General features: G+C 40.7%; 1 protein-coding gene across 2 annotated transcripts in view; it reads right to left on the bottom strand.

The window, feature by feature from the left end:
- JARID2 (jumonji and AT-rich interaction domain containing 2) overlaps window positions 1-13,449 on the bottom strand; it is a 214,405-nt gene that overhangs the window by 40,038 nt on the left and 160,918 nt on the right. For both annotated transcript variants that reach the window (XM_048308408.1, XM_048308398.1), the window contains exon 5: window positions 7,068-7,244. In XM_048308408.1, the coding sequence (XP_048164365.1) occupies window positions 7,068-7,244 (177 nt within the window). The remainder of the gene's footprint in view (window positions 1-7,067; window positions 7,245-13,449) is intronic.

The following is a 13,449-nucleotide window of genomic DNA, read 5'->3' as shown; positions in this document are numbered from 1 at the left end:
TGCTAGCACAAGCCAAGCATTTAAGGGGGAAAAAAATCCTTGAGACTATGATTTTCCTCCCATCTTACTAAAAATGTCGAAATAAGTTATTCAGATAATAAATAAGTTATTTAGTACAATAGAGTTAGATTAAACTCTGGCCCCAACAGCTAGTAAGACAGTTCAAAGAAAAAATGTATCACCAAAAAATGACCAAAAACCCCCTCAAAAAATTTTGTTGAAGAGTAACAGAAAATAAGCCAGCAACACCCACTTCTAAAAGGAAAGAAAACAATAACCCCCAAACACTCTGCATCAAGTATTACCGAGACCAAATCTGATTAAACAATGAAATGATTACTAATTCTTTTGTGTCTTCTTATGCAGCAAATTGCCTTCTCCTTCATGTCTGCCAGCTCTTAAATATTTCTGAGGCACTCAGAAAATCAGGTAAGGTGTACGTTGTGCTTTACTAACCCCAGACAGATGTGTTCCACGACAATCTCCCACATTAGAGGTTAGTCTGACATGCCAATATCCAATGTTTTGTTCCCAGTCACTTTAATTCCTTGCTAAAGAGTAGTCAGTAAAAGTTTCACCCTTGAAGCAATAATTTCATCAAAAGATAGAAAGACAAAATACCAACTCCAACCAACACTAGTGATGAAGCTTGCATTCCCGAAGCAGAAATGATATGTAGTCTTGAATTATGATTATTTTATGCTACCTTAACCAACTCTGTATTTCCAGAACAGCTTTTAGTTAAAGGTAAGAAGTGCTATTAACAAATAATTAAAAGTGTAAGTAAATTATTAGTGATCAGACACTCCAAATAGAATAAATGGGTATCATTATACCCGTATCCATCTGAATGCTTATTCTCAAAATGCTGTGTCCTCCAAAGCTATTATTATTATTAAACTGAAACAGTAAGAGTCCCACAGTGAAATACTTGTGGGTCTTTTGGTTAGCAGTGATGATCAAACGCAAAGAAACTGAACCACTATATTCAAAACTCACGAGCACTGGGGGTTTTTAAACCACTGATATAATTTATGGCAGCAGAGCAAAACCTTATGGCAGGCATGATCCCCATGGACGCATCACAGTGCTCTCTGCGTCAGGGGAACTAGACCCCGGGCACCAATATTCACTCAGGATCCCATACAGGGACTTTGGGGTATCTCATTCGAAACTATGATAAAAAATCCCTACACAAACCAATGCAAACTGTGCAAATTGTGCCTGTATTAGGTGCAGCTATAATAATGCCTAAAAAATTTTTGGTCAAGTAAAGACACAGATGTGCTCAATTACTATAGATTAACTAAGCATTTACTACAGGAATTGACACTGTAGTGGGCGATAAACATAATGTGTTTTCAGCAATTTTCAGAAGTATTCCTACAAATTAATTTGCACACAAACATTTCACAGGATACAGTCAGCCAGCCATTCAGAAGCTAATTTATATTATGTACAATAATCAGCCTTTCACTGTGGAAGCAGCAGAATTAGTGAACTGGGTTCAGTCAGCTATTGACTCCATGGGCAAAGCTTTGTTTCCCAAGCCCTCCTGGAGATTATTCCTGCACCTGATATGCTTTATAGTTGAGGTAACTGGGGAGGTTTAATATGGACTGCAGAGTACTGAACCCTTTTGCTGTGTGCCAGTGTCTGGGAGATGAAGGCATGGAACATACATATATATATGTGCTGCATGTTGCAGAGCTTGTACTGCATAAAGCAAGTGACTGTGCATTCATAAAATCATCCAAAAAAAAGAGGGGAGATAGAAATGAAAGGGAGAAGTTTTGTTTTGAGAAGGAGAAAAGGGAACCTTGCCAATATTGTGAACCCGAGCCAGCTATTCCAATGCAAACCTCATGTTGTTACATAGATCGTGTTTGGGAAGAGATGTAGTATTAATCAACTTTCTGGCATGGAGTATCCATTACTGTACAAAAACATTCTTGCTCTGGCTTTAATTCAGTTCTAAGTCACTGTGAAAACATTTATGTGGCTCTAAAACTGCGTTAAAGGACCCAGGCAATAATTCTTTTCCCCTCCCAGAGGAACTAAAACAACCTTCTACTTCCACAAAACACAGTATTTTAACACTGCCAATTGTTTTCCTTAAATGTTGGGTATGTTCTGACTTCCATAAATCATTCCCAGGGATAGAAGCTGTCTTCTGGAACCCCCCAACATGCTCTGCCTACTCAGAGTCAGGAGCAAAGAGGTACTTCAGAAGAAAAGGCCGGCACCACACCATATGAAAACATGTCCTATTGCTGTTTCCACACTTCCCTATCCCTAATGCAACACCACTCAATTTCTCAGTGGACAACACCACATGAAAATTTCCATAGCTGCATGCTAGCAGGAGTCAAACAGGAGAGCCACGGCAGAGAGGTAACACTGAATTAGTTTCTGACACCATCAATAACACGGCTCAAACCCTGCACGCACAGGAATATATTGGGCCACAGGGAGAAGTGTTATTGGTATGAGACACCGTGCCACCGTTTGCAAAAATTCAATACCAAGTGTCTCATCTCAGCACAAATTCATTACTCTCACCTAACCATTACGACACAAACAGCATCAAAAGGGTCACTCACTAAGCAGCAAGTCCATACAAGAAGTATCTGTCTGTTATCACGAGTCTCGCACCAGGATAACAATTCAATTTTTTTTTTTTGAGCAACTTCCAGCTCCCCTATTCTTCTCCACAGGTCGTACATCTAGCTACTGAAAATCCGCAAATCCCCAAATGTGTTGTGCCTGATTTGCATATTTAAATATGCAAATTACTGCAAAACGGGTAATTTTCGTGTTACATATTTTTGCAGAAAAATTAAATGTGCAAAAATGTTTATTGCAACAATTACTGGTTCCATGGTCTTTCAACAAAAGGCTGTAAATCACCAAAATAATTGCCTACCCATTAACTATTGCAGCACTCTGCCTGAAATTTTCTCATTCTGCAAAAAATATTTTTCTTCTAAATGTTTACCTCTTCAGGATTAGTTTCACTAAAAATGATGCATAAGCCTCAGACTCTGTCTCATGTACCCACCCACAAATACCAAATTTAGTTAAAACCAAAACTAAATAAAGAACTGCAACCATAAATCAGAATTTTCTGACAACACACTCAAACAGTAATGTATGTAAAAGATGTGCCACTCAAGCCCAAGATACACAAACGCTGCACTGAACTACACCCTGAAATAAGAAAAAAGCCATCTACAATCTTTTCCTGCATCATCTTTGTACTGTTACACATGTAAGGAAATTACTCTGCTAAACTATCCATTGCAAATTGAGAAGCGAAATGTTCTTCTGCGTTTCTGGTAAGCGAGTAAGACAGCACTGAAGCAGGGTATAGTGTTTCTAGCAATGCTTGCTTTCTATGCACTACTGCCAGGTCTGTTTTGACATTTGAGCCTCAAGAGAGGAAAAAAAAGAAGCATTCATACAATTTTCTCCCCTGCTCATTTCAGGCAAAAGGCATGCAGAGCAATTTTTATCTCATGTTAACAAAACACAGCATGAACCAGTAACCATTTCTGACCCTGTAGGTTTGCTGGCACACTGGAGCTGGTTTGCTCCAGCTAAGGACACCAGACTCACCCTCCATGAAGAAATCTGGTTACAAGCAACGATGGTTAATTCTGTTTTCCTAAAAGTAAATTAGAACTTAATTGTCTGTCTCTGGCATCCAGAGACAAACAAGACATTCCCAGGTGTGCTGGCCCAGATGTGCACTCCCCTCTGCCTTTGAGCTGCTGTGCTGGTGTGAGAAATACATAATTTTCCAATCATTCTTCCTGAGAAAATTAGCCAACTATTATTAGAGGAACTGTAGCCTGCTGCATGCAACGTCGAAGTTGTCTACACAACTGTATCTGTGTGTGCTGCTCTGCCTGAGGCACTTTTCCAAGCCACAAGCCCTTTCAAGTAGAGTAATGCCTATCCTCCTTTGCTCCTGAGATGGGACCGATAACCCAACAACTCTCCAGCTCCACCTTCCAGCTCTCTATCACAGCCTGCCTAGCAAAACACTTGGCACCTGCAAACACTTTTTTCAGGAGCCTGAAGAGAAAACCTTCCATTGTGCTGCAGAATGAAATCAAACTAGGATTTATTTAGTTGAGGGAAATTCAAAGAATTAAAGTTTACAGGAACAGAGACTTAAGCCTACCCTCTTACCTACAACTTGGAATTTCCTCTGAGCAGCAGAGAGATGCAATTTAGACCCAATACCTCCCTGGAAAGACTTGCACACTCCCTTTTACACACTCCCATGAGTGCAGGGGATAAACACTTCTGCCAAACATTTCACTTTGCTCTTTTAGAGCTGGATGAGTGTGCAGCACATCAGCAGTACTATGGAAGGAGGGTGAAAAGGCACGGGTAACAATTTGATGCTCTAAATGTATCTGTGTAAGCAGTAAGATTGGAAGGCAACAAGTCAGTTGAGCTAATTACTTCATCTTGTGCAGCAAGCTATGCCACGTGCTATACGTGCTTCCCATTCACACTCAGGCGCTCTCGATTGAGTTAGCTGTCCAAAAGGTGGCTCAACAGGCTCAGTTATAACAAACAGTTTGGTGTGCAACCTTAATAATGCCCCATATTGGCATCAGAAGAGGATATTGACAAATGACTTTGCCCAGAAAAGTTGTTCTGGCCCCCACTGAGTAGAAAGCAATCATTTGACACTGTCTAATGACATTAATCAAGCTTTGAACCTTTGTTGTTGTATGTCATAGCAAATGCTTAGCATTTTCAGGTCCAAAGTGCTTGACTACACATTGTATATTAAAAACAAAAGACTTTAATTCATTAAAAATAGACTCTCACGCTAGATTAAATTCATTTGCTGCACCCGTCCCTGGTCTGCCTTTGTGTGTGGTCTCATTTAAAACAGACACACATGAACCAGAACCTACTTTATTCACATGAAACAAAAATACTATTGGCTGTCAACCAACATAACAGACACTGAAGAATGGGAATACCCCTGGGTAAGGAAATTTTAATTAAAAAAAAAAAAAAAAGAGAAGAAGAAAAAAAGAAATTACAATGATGAAGAAGAAGCAGCTGCCTTCTCTGGGAATTCCTGTTTCTTCACCTTTGTCGAAACATCTCACATTGTCTCCTATGTATTTTATAAAGGTCTTTTGCAGCTCTATTAAAGCAGCAGCTTCATTTACACTCTCTCTGATCTATATTGATTAAGATTATGAAGCCATTATATGGCTCATTATGTTTGCCTTTACTTACCCCCAATTAAGATTTCAGGTGTCTCCGGTTTTGAGCTAATTTCCAAGTGGCTGCCATCTGGGACATTCTCAAGGAACATGATCAGCTCCTTTTGCAGTGATATATCACATTTAAGGGAGCAGTTCTGTTACATGCAGCCTCATTTTCCATAAGCAGAGTTTTGTGCGTCTTATTTTGGGGGGGGTGGGTTATTTAGAAACCAATCCTAAGTGCCAAGTTTTAATCTATGGCTGGTAAAGCATTAAAGCTCCTGGTCACAGCTGACAGTTGAAATGCTATTAGGCATAACATCCCCTTGCAATTATCCACAAATCATTCACAAAAAGTGAGTTTTTGAGCTTGGGTGCGCAATAAAAACAGATTCAGATGCGGTAATGAAAAAGAATTTTGGCATATGCAACAAAGGCACCCTTTATAGAAAACTCCCTTTTGAAAGGCAGAGATGAGGATTAGCACAGGGAAGTAATTGGGATCTACTCATCTCTTCTTTGGAGCAAGGTAGCATGAAAGAACAAATAGAGAAGGCACAGGTCACCTCTCAAAAAGTGCACTGTAAAGAGACCTTCCTATCAGTCCTTTAACTAAGAGGAGAAGAGCTGAAGGGGCAGTCACCAGAAAGAAAGATTTTCATGGAAAACTAATAGTGAGGAAGGGAACAGAGAACATAGACTACATTTTGAAATTATGTCAGGCAGAGATGGCACAGAGGTGTTATGATACAAGAGCTCTTGCTGGAGCAAGAACCACATCACACAGGATGATGGCAGGGGAGTATTACAGCAGGCTCTAGGAATTTTCAGCATGGCTTTAAATGTTCCATTATACACTAGGTAATCCTGCAATAAGCATGGATCCATTTTTCAAGATATGGCACAAGGACATCATGACACAATTACTGTGTAATTAATGCAGCTTTTGCTGATTTGCAGAGAAATAACTGACTTGAAAAAGTTTCTTCCATAAAATCTTTCAATCAACAACATGAATGCAGTATCAACCCACTGCAAGTGTGGTCTCAATACCACATGAGAGAAATTAAGTATTGCCCCTGACACGTGTTTTGATAACACTTACGAATGCTTATATTTAACTTTGATAAAGTCATTCTCAATTAAACATCAGTCTCAAAAAAGCCAGAGAGAGTGACTGTGTGTCTATACATGTGTGTGTGTATACATATATATAAATATATATATACATAAATATATATGTAATATATATGCATATATGTGTGTGTGTATACATATATAAAAATACGTCTCACAGAATCATAGGATTTTTTAGGTCAGAAAAGACCTTTAAGATCATTGAATCCAACCATAAACCTAAGATATCCAAGTCCACCACTAAAGCATGTCCCCAAGTGCCACATCCACATGACTTTAAAATACCTTCAAGGGACAGTGACTCAACTACTCCCCCGGGCAGCCTTGACAACCCTTTCAGTGAAGAAATTCTTCCTAATACCTAATCTAAATCTTTCCTGGTGTAACTTGAAGCCATTTCCTCTGGTCCTATTGCTTGTTACACGGAGAAGAGACTGACCCCCACTTCAGTATATATGTGTATATACACGTGTGTGTGGATGTGTGTATACAATTCCAGCCCTGCGGTAGTTCTGCCACAGAGAGAGTACAGGTTGTCAGAATAAACAGGTTAAAGTGTAAGATGCTAACACTGCATCTCACTCCACCACTTTTTCAATCAGATCCAGAAGAATGGACAAGGTTTGAGCACATTCAGCACATTTCTTTACTAGGGAGTGCAGGAGAACAGCACTACTTAGGACCTACCTTGCCCATTTGGTACATGTTTATGCGTTTTTCCTTTCCTAGGGGTTGACTGGCATGATGATGAAGCATTGTTTGTGGCTGTTTTTGTGTCCTCTGTCTCCTCCTCCTCCTCTTCTTCATCCTCATCATCCTGAGAGCTTCCAAAATATACCATGTTGCTGGGCAGGGCTGGAGAACCTGATCATTATAAAGAAATGGCTCATTAGCATCATTACATTCACTTAACGCACTAACCATATTGATCATAACCTACTTCAGTGTCATGCACAGCAAGGGAAGAGTGGGACTCGGAGCTGGAAGGTCACACCAGTGCATGGCTAACTAGAGGGTTTTTATTTATTAGTTTTTACCAACAGGATATGCATGTGCTTGAAAAGCAGGGTTCTCCCCCCCTTAAGCACATTCTATTCATACTTCAGACAATCAGTCTTGCTACAAGCCCTAATTAATAGCTCTGTGTATTCAGAAAAGGACTAATGCACATGCTTAATTTCAAATTCATGCTCAAGTGCCTTGCTGAAGTCTTAACACATAACTGGAAGCTTACAGCTTTTCCAAACAGAAGAAAAATGAGCAAAAAACCAATCTGCACCACAGAGGTATTTTGAAGTTATCATTACAATAAAGCATCAGCATTTAAAGTTCACAATACTTTGCAGACCTCCACAATATTGTACACAATGTTTTGCAGTATTCTGCAGTAAGAAATAAAGACAAAAGCCAGGACATTGAGAAGCTTATTTGCCTAGCAGACTCCTGGGAAGGGAGAAAAAAGAGGAAAGGCCTTCTGATTCCCTGTGTGCTCCTCTTGAGGATGTTGCTTCTCATCTCTTGATTACTTCCCACGACACTCCCATGATTTTTAAATGTACAAATACTGCTGACAACTAATGGGCACCTTCCCATGTGCCCGATATCACTTTCTACTTCAAAATTAGTCTCCTGTCTATCCCCTGCAGGGACAGGTGCCCTAGGAGCCTTCCACTTACTCCCAAAGAAAAAATTTTGGTAAAGAAAGGGAAAAAAATATAGTCAGCACACTTGGATAATAGCAACTTATCACTTCAATTATTTTCCTGCAGCTAAATAAAACAAAAGGACTAAGAGAACTGGGCTAGAGACCAACACAAAGTAGTGGCTATTTGGCTGGTGCTTCCTTAGGAAGCACTTCTGGCTTCAAGCTCTTCAGAACTGCAGTTCTGTGTCTTGTTTGGTTTTGAGGTGTTGCTGTTGCCATTGCCAATAATTAACTAAAGCTTATTTTTTGGTTGCATATTTTCCGCTTCCACCAGGTTTGTACAAAACACTCTTCACTATAAAAATTACTTTTTAATTAATGAATCACCTAAATGTGGGACAAAAACTGGGATAGGCTGTTTCTGATATGAATCATTCATTCTTAAGTATACTGGTTTTGACTGGGATGGAGTTAATTGTCTTCATAGTAGCTGGAACAGGGCTGTGTTTTGGATTTGTGCTGGAAATAAGGTTCATAACACTGAGATGCTTTAGCCATTGCTGAGCAGTGCTTGCATGGTGTCAAGGCATTTTTTGCCCCTGCTTTTCATGCTGCTCTACTAGCAAGCAGGCTGGGGTGCACAAGGAGCTGTGAGGGGACAGAGCCAGAACAACTAGCCAAAGGGATAATCCAGACCATAGGACACTGTTCTCAGCAATAAGAGCTGGGGGAAGAAGGAGGAAGGTGGGGACATTCAGTGTTACAGCATTTCTATTCCCAGGTAACCATTTTATGTGTTGGAGCCCTGCTTCCTGGGGATGGCTGAACACTTGCCTGCCAACAGTGAGTAGCAAATGAATTCCTTGTTTTGCTTTGCTTGCAGCTTTGCTTTGCGTATTAAACTGTCTTCATCTCAATCCATGAGTTTCCTTACTTTGACCCTTCCAATTCTCTCCTCCATCCCACTGAGGGCTTAGCCCCTACCTGTAAAGAAACTTGCTTTTGGCCTCTCTAGCAGCCCCTTTGGAATGGTGGCTGCCGCAGCGGCAGAGAGAACTCCTCACCAGCATCCTGTGCTATGTGTGAGTGGTAGCCCTGGGGCAGCCAGGAGAAACACTACAGCAGCATTGAGGGCAGGATGATTCTTCCCCCCCAAACAGTGTATTATTCCATCCAACCTAGACAGAAATGTATGGAGATATATGGTTATCCTGGAGGAAAAGGCTTTTGCATGCCACAGTTCTTATGTTTACATAGACTAATGATCAAATTAAGACTGCTGACATATTTCACGGCATGGAAGCTGTAGCAACTTACAGAAACAAAAAACCTTCACATTTTTTATGCAAGCCCAGAACTTCCTGGCACACTCTAAGCAATCAAACATAGGAGGTAAGAGGTGTTGAGAGGCACATTAATTCTTCTACTCGTAGGGGAGTGGTAAGTCTCAACAGCAACTAACTAGAAGACTCTAAAACAGCTACTCTAGGACAGTGCTGTCTGAAAAATAAATGAGTTTTTCTTCCATCTAGTTACCCAAGCGTGTAGTATGGATTCAGAAACTGGATGCAAGTGCATCTGCTCTTATCAGAATCTGAAGTTTGACACCATCTGACACCACTGTGCACTGACAAATGATGGTGTAAAAGAACCTTACTGTTAGGAACCCTCCAAGTTAGATTCAAACACATACTGAAATCTCCCTATCATAATTAGAGAAATACTCAAGAAAATGTATCCTTCTGAGACACTTAAAATAGGAGTTCAGATACAGTGTCTGTTCTCTGAGCTTCACCTTCCTTAGAATTCCACATCTCTGAGCTTTTTTTGGCAGCTGCTTTTAACAGCAACCAACAAAAATGTATCATCTACAATGCAAATGTTTTTATTACAATAGCAATCTTTTTTTTTCTTCTTAAAGCACAGAATAAAATACAGTACTGTATAATTCTGTTTAGAAGGGAGCAAGAGTCTTACCCAAGTTCAAGAGCAGGCACAAACTTCACCTAACTCCTGGTATTCAACTGCTGTAATCTCAGTGCATAAATCTTCTGTCAGAATGACAGTTTTTAATTCTTTCCAATCGAGCACTACAAACAACAATGGTTAAACTGCATTCCTGGGACAGCTGGGACTGTTTGGGAAGTACATTTCCAGAGAAGTTAGACTAGCAACATCCAATAACACAGAAGAGTCCCGCTAACCCTGACTTTATTGATCTAAGTGCTCTGCAATATGAGACCTTGGAGAAAAGCTGGCATTCAGTCTGGGTCTCCTCCCCTCCTTCCCACCAGCTTTCCCTACATATTTATTAAACTTGACTTGCCAAACAGAAAGAAAGAAAAAAAATTCTGGACTTGCGTATTTTTGTTCTATTTAAGCATTGTTATGGATGGAAGACTCTGAAAGAAATTTTAGCGCTCTGAGTTTTCTTGCTTAATTTTTGTATTTGAACTATTTTTATCCTCATCTTTTATAATACTGCTTCAGTTCTGGAATAGCCTCAAATAATTTGTTCACAACTATGTGTTAAACTGGTTAAAACCACTTTCACTTTAAGCCTATGTAGCTAAACATGTCCAAACGGCTGAGAAAACACTGGTTTAAAATATTGAAACAGGCTGCCCAAGCTCAAGACACTGCAAATTCCCTTTATGAGCAAACTGAAGGGAAGACATGCCTGTAAGTACACTGTGATATCATTCAAGCTAAAAGAATGACCATCATGTTTATTAAACAACATCTAAGGTGAGAGTGGTTTATGTGCACTGCTGGTTTACACCAAACAAAGAGCTTATAAGCAACACCCCTAAAGCCCCTCTTAACAGAAATAATACTCAGAATTCTCATGACTGAAGAACTAATGAAACTCATATGAATGAGACTGCACTGTGAAGAGTGGAAGCTATGTGATCACTCACCTTCTTTAATAATGATTCCTGTCCTAAATATCCTTCATTCTCTCTGAGATCAGATAGGGATGTGTATACAATGCCACAGCCTACCTGCACAGGGGACCCCATTTGTTACTCAAAGCTACTGATTTATATAACAATACTAAGAAGCATTACTGTAGCCATGAATGTTCAAGACCACTGGAAATATGAAGAAGAATGTGCCCTCAAGAGCCGGTTTGTTTTTTCCAACTGTATCAGATGGTCAAATAAAATACATTGCCCTTCCTCAAAAATCTGGCCAGTCTTCACTGCAAGTTAAGACCATGGTGGTTTTCCTTACAGACAGACTTTGTTGAGAGTTGTTCCTCTCAGGTTACTCCCTGTGTAACAGTTATTTACCATGAAAATGGTGTATGACAGCAAGATGATAAAAGCCCTCCAAAATGACATGAGAGTAAGGAAAACCGCAGGTTCAGCAGACACATCTGTACACACACATTCACAGAACATACAGTTGTAGGGGCTTCCCTGATATGTAAAATTTATGGATCACTACTCTCCTTGTTTGTCTCTTCCTGGACACACTCAATAACAGAAACCTATGGGGCAGCTATGCTGGTTCCTTCTTGCACATATTTGCCAGCCAGGCAGCAAGAGTAAAGATGAGTAAACTTCCCTCCTCTTCCTCTTGCTCTCCCCAGCACAGAAGTGTGATTCTCAGAACCTACCAAGGGTAAGATAAAGAGTGACACTGGAATTAATAACCAACAGCAAAAGAGAAGAGCGGCAATGCTGCAAATAAAGGGCAACATCTGTGCCTGGGAGGTGGTGTCTGCCAGGTCTCAGCACTCTAGGTATACAATTCCCCACTTCCTCGCTTTCCATCCCCAAGAAAACAGCAGAAAAATCTGCAAGAGAGAGTTACGAGAGCCTGTGGCTGTATCAAATTTTACAAGTCTCCTTCTGTGCTGGGAGCCCCCACGCTGTGCAGGCAGCTGCTACCATGGGCACTGGAGCACATGAAGTGGAGAGTAGGGAGCAGCCCTCCAGAGCTTGGGGAAAGCACACAAGCAGCCCTCCACCTTGAGAAACCCACTCTGCCACATACCCCATCAGCAGGTGCCTGAAAAGCCCACTCACTCAGCAAATCTGATGGCAACCTAGAAATTAAATTTGACTTGTCACCACTCATTTAGAAGACATTTCATGCAAGGAACCATCTAGACTGTTGGTGGCTGTGCGGACATTTTACTTGGCATCAAACACGGCCTACAGAACATCTACCAGCATCTGGCCTCTTCTCATTCATTATACCTGTGCCACCACCTCAACTGTGGCAGTGTAATTTTTTTGTGGGGCCATGTGGTGAATCAGATCAGGGAACTGATTCAGATTAAAATCCCAGACTAAGGAAATTAAAGTCCATTAATAAATGCTGTAACCGTAATGTAATGTTACAAGCTCTGAAGAAAAGATTTGGAAAATTTCTATGCACACTTTTACTTATTGAATGTGTAGCATAATATATCACTTTATGTTATTAAACAAAACATTAAATGCAGTATGTTTCCAGTCTCGTGTAGGACCTGCATGTTTTACATTCTGTCCTGATGATGCCTAGGAGGCACACAATTCCTAAATGCTTCCCCCCCATGCCCCAAGACAGCTGATTTGTTTTGCAGCCAACATTTGTATAAAAGCATATGCTATCACCAAAGATCTGGATGGGGCAATTGCAACATGTTGGGAAGGAAGGAGAAGCCGTGGCAGAAGGAGTAAGCTGTAAGAAAGGCTGCAAACTGCAGCAGCAGCAGAGTAGAAGGGAGGAGCCCAGATGTGCTGGGGCTGGAGAAAGGTGAGTGGTAAGAGGTATGCTAGCAGATGGACACAAGCTGCAGGAGCAACGGGAGAAGGGAGATACGGAAGGGATAATTGACATGAAATAGTAACAAATACAGTAAAGTGGAAAGGACATTCCTGTTAAGGCTGCTCAATACAAGGCATCCATCTGATAGTGCAGTCAACCTGCTGCCCTGATGCAGACATGTGCCACTCGCCTTTTCTTGCTTAACAACTCTCACAGTTGAGAGCAGAGAAGCCATGGCCAAAGCCTGGCAGCAACCTGGAGGGAACTTCCTAGCCCTCTCCCCCTCTTCCAAAACACTGGGGAAAGGCCAAATCACCAAAGGTGGACCTCATAGTGAGATTTTGAAAGCCTAACAAATTTCCATGGCTGACTAAGGGATTGCAAGCCATACAGAAAGTTTGGACAGCTGACACAACCCTAGGTACCCTCTCCTCACCAGTATGAGAGCTCCTAGGATTGGATACTACTGCGTGTGGCAAATTTTGAGAGAATCATTAATGATGAGTTGTTTTTCTTAAAACCACTCATCTAGGTTACAATGACCTATGAATTATTACAAAAAGGGAGGACAATCAGCTCTTTTAAAAAACTAGATTTGAAGTATGTTTGGCAACTGTTTCCAGATACTGATATTGAAATTCTCCCTTGAATATTTTTGTC

This window comes from Corvus hawaiiensis, chromosome 1 (assembly GCF_020740725.1).
Source record: "Corvus hawaiiensis isolate bCorHaw1 chromosome 1, bCorHaw1.pri.cur, whole genome shotgun sequence".
Classification (NCBI taxonomy): domain Eukaryota; kingdom Metazoa; phylum Chordata; class Aves; order Passeriformes; family Corvidae; genus Corvus; species Corvus hawaiiensis.
This window is presented reverse-complemented; position numbering and strand designations above follow the sequence as displayed.